The sequence below is a fragment of the Solanum dulcamara genome, chromosome 7 (genome assembly GCF_947179165.1).
Source record: "Solanum dulcamara chromosome 7, daSolDulc1.2, whole genome shotgun sequence".
NCBI classification, from domain to species: domain Eukaryota; kingdom Viridiplantae; phylum Streptophyta; class Magnoliopsida; order Solanales; family Solanaceae; genus Solanum; species Solanum dulcamara.
This window is the reverse complement of record NC_077243.1, coordinates 39,014,026-39,023,649: the sequence shown is the minus strand read 5'-3', so window position 1 is coordinate 39,023,649 and position 9,624 is coordinate 39,014,026. Positions and strand designations below refer to the sequence as shown.

Sequence of the window (9,624 nt, the reverse complement as noted above, 5' to 3'; positions counted from 1 at the left end):
AGCAGAGCCAAAGTAGCGTTTGGAGGGGCAAAGTAGTCATTTTTATCCTAAATGCATCCTACCTAAACCCGAGCCTACGTTACAAGCCTAAAAAGTCCTATTGTGATCCTAAAAAGGTTATTCAAGAGTTGAAGTGTTGAAAATAAGGTCAAGCCTATGGTATTTACTTTTGCATTGTTTGAACTTCTTTTGAGAGTGCGAGTAATCTTGTTTTAGTCTCTATTTTGCTTATATACATTGTGTGAGAGATTTCTTTGTAGTGAGGGAATTGTGATTGTGTTGTTTTGTTGCTACATTGACTGGTCTATGACTATTTGCATTGATTTGGTTAAGCTATGGACGGTACAATGTCATGAAGTAATCCTAGTGAGTGGTTAGAGCATGATTTTAGTGCATGAGGGTGGTTGGTCATAAATTTTATGTTGTAGGGCTGCTATACATTTCCAATGAGTTGCTTGTATTTGTGCATCATTTGGTTTATGTTTTGTTATTTCTTGAGGAAAAGAAATAATTTTAAGTTGAGGGTGTTGATGTGTCGCCAAAATACAATATTTACGATGCCCAAAATAAAGAGTTATTGTAAGTTCTCAAGCGCATTTTGTTAGTTTAATATGTGTTTTTAGGAAAATTGAAGCACGCTTGGGTTGACGGTATTTGGCATGGTTCATATGAAAATTTAATTAATCTTGAAGGATGTTGGTACCTTGGTATTGTGGTGATGCCAAAAGGAAAGCAAAATTTCACAAGAAGTGTTCAAACACTTGAGTTTGAGAAGGTTTTATAAAACTAGAAAGGAGAACTCAAAGAATGAACTTCACCGGGACTTGAAAGACCTTGGAATGGGTGTTGGGAGATTAAATCAATAGGTTATAACCAAGTATTCCCACCAATACATCTACCACGGGCCGTAGTAGGCAGTACTGGCTGTGAAAAGCACCTCCAATCCATGAAAAAGGCTCTCTAATAAGCTGCCAAGAAATTGACTAAGGCTCATACCAAGGAAGCCTCTCCACGAGCCGTAGTCCTCACCACTGGACTTGGTGGTGTGTCCATCCATCAAAATTCAAATACAATAAGTGGAAAGTACAAGGTAATCACCAAGAGCCAAAGCAAGGAGCAATATGGCCAAGGCAACCACCAAGGGCCTCACCACGAGTCGTGGTCCTCACTACTGGTCGTAGTGGGTGGAGTGGTGAGATGGAAAGCCATAAAAGTCTAAGAAAATCACCAATTAAGGCCACCATTAGCCGTGGTGCCCACCACTGGCGATGGTGGCTCCCGTCTAGAGCAATCCAAGTCCAAAACCAAGTTGGTTTCCTAGTTCGTTTAGGATTAGTTTTAGGTTTTTATAAATACCCTCTTGTGTTATATTTTTAGAGAGACTTTTCCTACATTGTTTAAATGTTTTTCCTACTATTTAGAGGCTACATTACATGATAAACTCCATTGTTTAAGGTTTTTTCATCGACCACATGAAATTGGACAGATTTGGGAGAAAGAACACACAATTCTGATTCTTTGAGTTCTAGTTTTGTGATGTGAATCTAAATCTTCTTATACAATTGTGAGTTTGATTCATTGTTATTTGTAAGCCTTCTAATACATGTTTCAGTCATTTTTTATTAAATTATCCATTGAAATTATGAAAGGCTAAACCCACAACTAGGGTTGTGGAAACCATGACGACTTAAATAGAATAGGCGAACGTAAGATTAATATTTGTGAATTGTTTCTGCATGTATTGTGATTTCTTCATTCAAAAGTCTTTCTTAGTGAGTGAACGCATTAAGAACTTGCCTATATTTTTTTCTTTCCCGAGAGGGAGGTAATGATTAGGAAAAGACTTCACAACAGAAATTTGAAGAGTCTAGCTTTGAAAGAAGGGATAAACTCCATCTAAGTTACTTGAGATCGGGATGAGATAGTATTCTGAGATCCAGGGCGAGGGTTAGTAAAATATACATTCTAAGACTGGGAGGAGATGAATGAGATACATCTAAAAAGGACCAGGAGGTGAATTAGATGTTACTCAACTCGCAAGATTTTATATGCAATACATTGAACGATATCATGAATACGATTAACCTATAAACTTACAAGTCATAGGGAACACAATCCTAGTCTAGTCTTCATATTTTTACAACTTTAATCTGATTTACTTGTCTTTGCATTGTTACTTGCTCTAAACTAAAACCAAAACCCCCACTTTTACTTTATGCAAATTTATTTTTGGGAAGTAGCAACTACGATTGAATAGTGATAGCTAATAGAACTTGTTTCAACCTATTCCCTATGGGTTCGACTCCAACTCTTTTTTGGATAAAATATACTGCTAACGATCATCTATATCTCTTTTTAGAGGTGTAATTGAGTGTTATCACTAGTCTTGTTAATTGGATTAAATAGATTGTTGGCCTTTGGCCTTATTTTATAAGTAGTTATTTGATCATCTTGATGAGTTAAATCTTCCGCTGATAGAGAGTTGATTGAATGATTATGTGAACAGGCCAAGTGGTTCGCTTGGGGATTAGTAATAGTCTCTGATTGTCAGCCACGCCTAAGGTACCCTTCTAGGGCTGACATTAATGGTATTAATTTATTTTAAGTTAGATTCAGGATGTGACTTTCCTAGCAACTGCTATGATTTTTATAGAAATTATTGTAAACTGCTATAATAAATTAGTTCAACTATTGCAACTGCTATAAACTGCTGCAATAATACGCAAACAACAACCACAACGAAAAGTTCAAAATGGAAAATGAAATAAGTAAAAGTGGGCATTTTCATAGAGCATTTGTCTCTGAACATGTAGTATTTTTGTACCCAACTCTTTTGCATATGGAACAATTGTTCTTTTTGCTTGAAAATAATTCTCCAATACTTTTTCGCCTTTTCTTTGCCTTCCTTTCCAACTTTTCTGGCTCAACATATGGAGAAAGTATTTCTCTCTCTAAAATTTTCATAGAAATTTCCCAGCATTCTTCAGGTGGAACGGGTTTAATTTTCTCCAAATATGCAAAAAGGTATATCTCTACCTTATAATAGGGAGATGAATATTCATAAATACATCTCCCATAGTCTTCACCATATTGAGAACGGAGCGCTTCCATAGCATGTGGACAAGGTATCTTTTCAAGATCAAACACTCTACAAGAACAAGTTTTGCTATGCAAATTGACCATTGCAACTTCATCATGACCGGAGATACCATATTCATAGTTGACAATTTGATGAACCAATAACTTGTTTCCTAAATGAATATTTTTTGCAATGACATTTTCTATCGAAGGAACAAAAATAGTTGGTGCATTGAGGAACTCCATACGTCGTTGATGAAATTTTTCTGCAAACCTCTTGCTTATTTCATCAAATAAAGCAGAAATGGGAAATTCTCTTTCATCAACAAACAATGTGTTAATCGACTCAGCAATGTTTGATGTCATAATGTTAAATTTATAAAAATAAACAACTAAATTAGTTGCTGCAGCAGAGTTTGCAACTACTGCAGCAGATGCAGTTGTTGCTGCAAACTACTGCACCTTGAATATGTCAAGCTTTACAAATATATATTAAAAATGACAATAAAGTATACCTGTTTCCCGAAAAGAATGCCCTGCTCCATCTATGAAATCCAACATGTTCAAGATGTGCGGTGGCCTCTGGAATCATATCTTTGATTTGATTGAAGTGATCTTTGAACTCATCTTCGTTATATGCTTGTGCTGCTTTATTAAAATAGTAGATGATTCTTCCATTGTGAAAGTCTTTTTGGATAATTTCTCTGAGGTGCCACATGCCACAGCCATAATGAACCGAAGGGTAAACAATTGAAACCATTTTTTTAATACTTGGATATTGATAGAAAATTATGCACAATTCAGGAATATCATCTAAGAAGCTACTCATTTGCTCAAAAAAGTATCGATAGAAGGCGTCACACTCAGAATCTACTACACAAAAAGCCATTGGAAAAATATGATTTTCGATGTCTTGTGCAACAGTAGATAACAACACTCCACCGTACTTGCCCTTTAAAAATGTTCCATCCACATCTATGACCTTTCTCATATGCCTAAAATCAAGAATCCAAGCTCCTATGACAACAAAAAAAATACTTAAACTTACCATTTTCATCAAGCTTTAATGTTGTTTTAGTTGCCAGATTTACAAGCGAAGCATATCACGATATGAATCAAGGACTACATATCCATGCTCATGTGTTTCCCTTATCAAAAACTTTGCAATCTTGCTTTCCTTCCAAACTTTTCAATAACTGACTTTGCAGGCAAATTCCACACGGATTGAAGTCTTCATATCATTTGTAGATGGACCTTTACCCTCAGAAAACTTATCTTTGAAGTATGCACCAATGACTTTTGTTGTGGCATGTGGATTATGGCTCGTACGATGTTGAGAACCACATGTGTGGAATTTTTCATACTTTTTGATGTAAAACCTTTCAGAACTTTTAAGCTTTACAGCTCTCAGCCAGGATGAACACATTTGACACAATACACCAAACACGAATTTATCACCTTTTTAACTGAAATCTTTTTTTACAAAAGCAATTTTCAGTGCAATAGCTAGATCTTGCTTATTCTTGAATGTCATACCATTGTGAAAACCTGTCTCATCATCTTGAACATGATTCGACTATGTTGATTGTGTTATTCATGAGTAGGCGTTTGTTCACCGATAATTTCTTACGAAGATTCATCATTCAACACTTGTTGGTTTTGAGATGTATTGTGATTCTCTACCACCCTTTCAATCACGTAAATCCTTAAAACGGGTCTAGCTTCATCTTCCAAATAAGCACGCAAACTGATTTGATTTTTTATCCTAAAAGGACCCACCCTCTGCTTTTCACAATAACTGTGCATTTAAGTGATGAAAATATCTGACAACTCACAATTTAATTCACAGTTGGTAATGATTTTGTTCGCAAAATCATCATTTACGATATCTCGATGCACAGTCATTAGTATCGTCTCAACCAATTATTTATCCTTCCAACGCCAAATATAACGATTGTTGGACTCAACCCATTCACCTTGACAATCAACCCTTAATGTTATTTTGTCCCTAATTAATGATGTTGAAGGTACCTGAAAATATTATAATTTAAAATAAAAAATAGTCATTACATGAGAAAAATTGTACTAAAATGCAACAACTATTGTATTTTATTCAGCAACTGCTTGATTAGTTGAACCAACATATGCAACAATTGCTATAGATTATTCAGTAACTGTTGCATATATTTGATCAGTAGCTGAATATGATGCAGAAAATGTTGAAATAAATGCAACAACTACGGAAACATAGTCAACAATTGCATATGTTTTAGCACTTATTGAAATTGATGAAGCAGTTGCTGAAAAAAATATTTAAGTTATTGTTGCATATTTTTCGACAACTACTTGATGTATTTTAGCACCTGCTGCAATGTTACTGAAATAGCAGCAGTTGCTGAAACGATACAAATAACTGAATTTGTACAAATAGCTCAAATGAACAATACACACAAAAATTACATGAATTCACTTATCAAATGATTAAAAATCACCTCTCAAGTAATTCACAAGCTCCACGAACTAGATTTAGTCTAGACATTAAAAATACATATTATTTTTTCCTCTCAATTTTTTTAAAAAACAACTCAACTCTCATTCCTAAAGCAACATCAATACCAACATGAGAAACACAGGTGAATGAAGAAGAGGAAGAAGAAGAAAAATGCAGAAGAAGAGAAGAAGAAGAAAGCATAGGTGAGAGAGGAGGAAGAAGAAAAAAAGTGCGGGTAAAAAAAAAAGAAGAAGAAAATGTGGCTATTTCTTCTTCAAATTAGGGATTAGAATTTTTATTTTATTGGATGAAAGTGTAAATAAAACAACTTGAGGACTTATTTAAAAATAATCAAATATCATTAAATTCTAATCATAAATTTATCACCTACACTCAATTCTTAAAACTTGAATCATTCTTTTTATATTTTAAAACCTTTTTGTCACCCTTAATTCATTGTGCCACGTTTTAAAACCAGTTCTAATACTTGAAGGCATTTTTTTGTTCCTTTTTGAAGGGTAAAAAAAAAGGCAATAAAGATAATTTTGGTTAAATATTTTCACGTAAGGTAATGTACTTACGATATTACCCCTTTTCGTTTTATATAAAAGGGGAAAGTTCTAATCTCCGCCTGTAGGGTTTTAGAGGTCGTATCTCTTGTATAAACAGAAGAAGCTGCCGCCGCCTAGCCATGGTTTGCCCAAGCACCTACTCTTTCTTCTCATACTTCTATGATTATACTGATTAATGCTTTGAAATTAATTTGTTTTTTTTTTGGTGTTTGGGATTCAGTCGCTTGTTGCAAATGAAGATTTTCAGCACATTCTTCGTGTGCAAAACACCAACGTCGATGGAAAGCAAAAGATCATGTTCGCCTTGACCTCCATCAAAGGTATTGGCCGTCGTTTCGCCAACATTGCCTGCAAGAAAGCCGATATCGACATGAACAAGAGGTTAGCCCTTTCAACTAGTAAACTCCCGCTTCGTAGTGTTTCTATTTACCCTTTTTGTTACTTTCTCGGTTATAGAATAATAGTAAGCATTCCACTGTTCAATTTATTAGTTCGGCAAAGAAATACTTCTTTACTGTTGTTTTTAGGTATCTTTTGCAGATATTAATTGGTGTATCATTTGTAGTTGTTTTTATCGTGTCTTTTATGCACTTTGGTTGAGTGCATCTCTTGGGTTTAATTCTCTATTAGCAAACAGACTCAGTCTAAAAATAAATTAGATGCAAAACTATTCCTTGTACTACTTGAGGACATATTCAACCAACTGTCAATCTGCAATTCAAATTCATTAACGAGGCAAAATTGTGGTCATGATGCGTGAATGAAGATGATAAGGCCTAGAGTTTTGTCTATGGTAGATTGTCGGAGAAGACTGAGGAATTGGGAAATGTGATATAATAGAGAAGGATTGATTTGGTTTATAACCTGGTTGATGGTGGCTTTTTTTGGGACCAGTGTTATTATCCAAGTATTGGAGAAAGTTGTTTGTCAAAAGGATGGCTCTTTCTGTTTTCCTGCAAAACATTTAACCTTCTCCATCCTTTTTTTTGGCAGTATTTTTGAACAAGCCTTATCTTTAGTTTGTTTTTTTCTGTAGTATGTACATGCTTGGACAACTTCTTTTTCGACATTAACAACAGTTATAAGCTGTGATTAAAGGTTTAACCGAACCCATATTTCCTTTATAACACTTTCTGAAAAAGAACAATTTCCAGCTGATTGAAAAAATGTCCTTTTTTTGTTAGTCCTTTTTATTACTCCCTCCTTTTCAATTCAAGTGTCTTGCTTTTTTTTTTCCTCTTTAAAAAAAGACTCCTCTCTATATATTTTGGTGCATTATGCATATCTTTAGTTCTTGACCACAAGATTCACAAATATCCCTTATTTTCATAAATTTTGTACCTAGTCAAACTAAAGCACTTGAATTTAAACGGAGGGAGTATCACCTATCCATTAAAATAAAGTGGAGGCTTGAAAATTTTCTTTCTGCCGTAAAAAGTTTTCCCATTCATAGTCTTTGAGATTTCTGTGTAGGTTGATTTATATCTGTAGTTTGTTGTGCACGCCATTTACTTTTTTTCCATATTAGAGTATCATGAGTTAACAGCTCTTTAGATCGTTACCATTTTGTATTTTATCTCTTGAAATTTTATCTTTCTTTTTTGCTTCTCCTTTCTGCAGGGCTGGTGAACTCACTGCTGCAGAGCTCGACAGTGTCATGGTGGTTGTTGCTAATCCTCGTCAATTCAAAATCCCTGATTGGTTTTTGAACAGGCAGAAGGATTACAAGGATGGGAAGTTTTCACAAGTCACCTCTAATGCTCTTGACATGAAGCTTAGGGATGATCTTGAGCGCCTGAAAAAGATCAGGTAGTTTGCCACTCAGTGCTTTTGCGGTTAAAATAATTCATTTATCTTTTGATAAACATAGTAAAGAGAATACACACTGCATTTTGCAACTAAGGGAAACATATTGTTAACAAGTAGTAGTAGAGTAGAAGTAACTTAAAACCTTGCTTGTTTGTGCACATCTTTTGATCTTTATTGATTTTCTCCTTTGGTGGTTGCAGGAATCATCGTGGTTTACGTCACTACTGGGGCCTCCGAGTGCGTGGTCAGCACACTAAGACCACTGGTCGCAGGGGAAAAACTGTTGGTGTCTCAAAAAAGCGATAGATCATTTACTTGTTGTTTTCAGTTTGTTACATGCTTTCTTTTATGTGCTGCAGGCCATATATGTCTAAGATGTTTGTTAGGGATTCTGTACTGGTTATGTTTAAAATTTCCCGTTGGTGGGTTATAGTTTAATTTCTTGCTTTAGTGGCAAAAGGATTGCTTTGCTATATGATCTAGATTTGCAGATTGCTCTTTCATTACATTGACCGAGTAGTTTCTTGGATGCACTATTTTATTTTCAACTGTTTTGAGTGAAAGGGTTGGGGTTTGAATTTTGAGGACGGATGTGTTTTCTGGGTTAGACCCAGCACTCGGAAAACTAAGTCAGGGTAAAGGTCTATAGTTAAGGACACAATGTCCCTTGATGTTATTCACTTACATTATTAGTACTTGCATGCATAACTCGAACTATCAAACGACACCTTGCTACTCCCTGTTTGAAAAAGGATAAATAGCTTAATCTTTATTGAAACTACTAGTTTCTATTTTTTTGTTGATTAACATGGAAACTATTTCATCGTATTAGCCTCATTTTATCCTCAAATGACTTTTGAGATCCATTTGAATGCCCGTCACTTATTCAGAAGGATAATTTTGCTACTACGTATATATTTGACGTAATTGTTTGAAGCACTCATTAGTTTCTTAAATTTTGTGTCATTAGTTTTGTATGCTTTTATTGAGTCGAGGGTCTTTTGAAAACAACCGTTCTACTTTTGTAGGAGTTAGGTCTGCGTAAACTTTACCCTCTCCAGACCTCATATTGTGGAATTTCACTGGTTTTTTTTTTTGTTGTTGTAGTTTCTTAAATTTTGTGTGAAATTGATTCCCAGTACTCGTTAGTTTCTTGAATTTTGTGTGAAATGGGACGGAGGGGGATTAAGTTTGTAACCCATCTGGATTTGTGAGGGATGTTTCACATGTAGTGGGGTTTTATGGCTGTAGTTATAATACATTGTCATATAACAAAAGTAAAAAGGGGAAATTAAGTCCATGCCTTATAAAAGAAAAATAATTACAGACAAATATTCTTTTACAATTTATACCTCCAAAGCATGATATTTGCGATCAAGATACCGTCGCAGTATCATATACTGACATGGTATCATTGAAGCTGCTTCAGTCCTTTATGATACTACCACAGTATATTTATATACTGTCATGGTATCATTGATGTCTACTTCAATCCTTCAGCTACAACTTCATTAAACCATCATATACTAACATGGTATCATTAAGGATCGTTTCATACAAATGTTGATACCATCATAGTATATATATATATATATATACTGTGTTGGTATCATAAAGATTTTCCTAAGTCATTCGATATTACATGAATGATACTACCATAGTATAGCCGTATAT

General features: G+C 34.7%; 1 protein-coding gene across 1 annotated transcript; it reads left to right on the top strand.

The window, feature by feature from the left end:
- Positions 1 to 6,157: 6,157 nt before the first annotated feature.
- LOC129896366 (40S ribosomal protein S18-like) lies at positions 6,158 to 8,456 on the top strand. The gene is made up of 4 exons (XM_055972241.1): positions 6,158 to 6,263; positions 6,362 to 6,522; positions 7,762 to 7,950; positions 8,151 to 8,456. The coding sequence occupies exons 1-4, from the start codon at positions 6,261 to 6,263 to the stop codon at positions 8,254 to 8,256; spliced, it is 459 nt and encodes a 152-aa protein (XP_055828216.1). The 5' UTR covers positions 6,158 to 6,260; the 3' UTR covers positions 8,257 to 8,456.
- Positions 8,457 to 9,624: the final 1,168 nt, after the last annotated feature.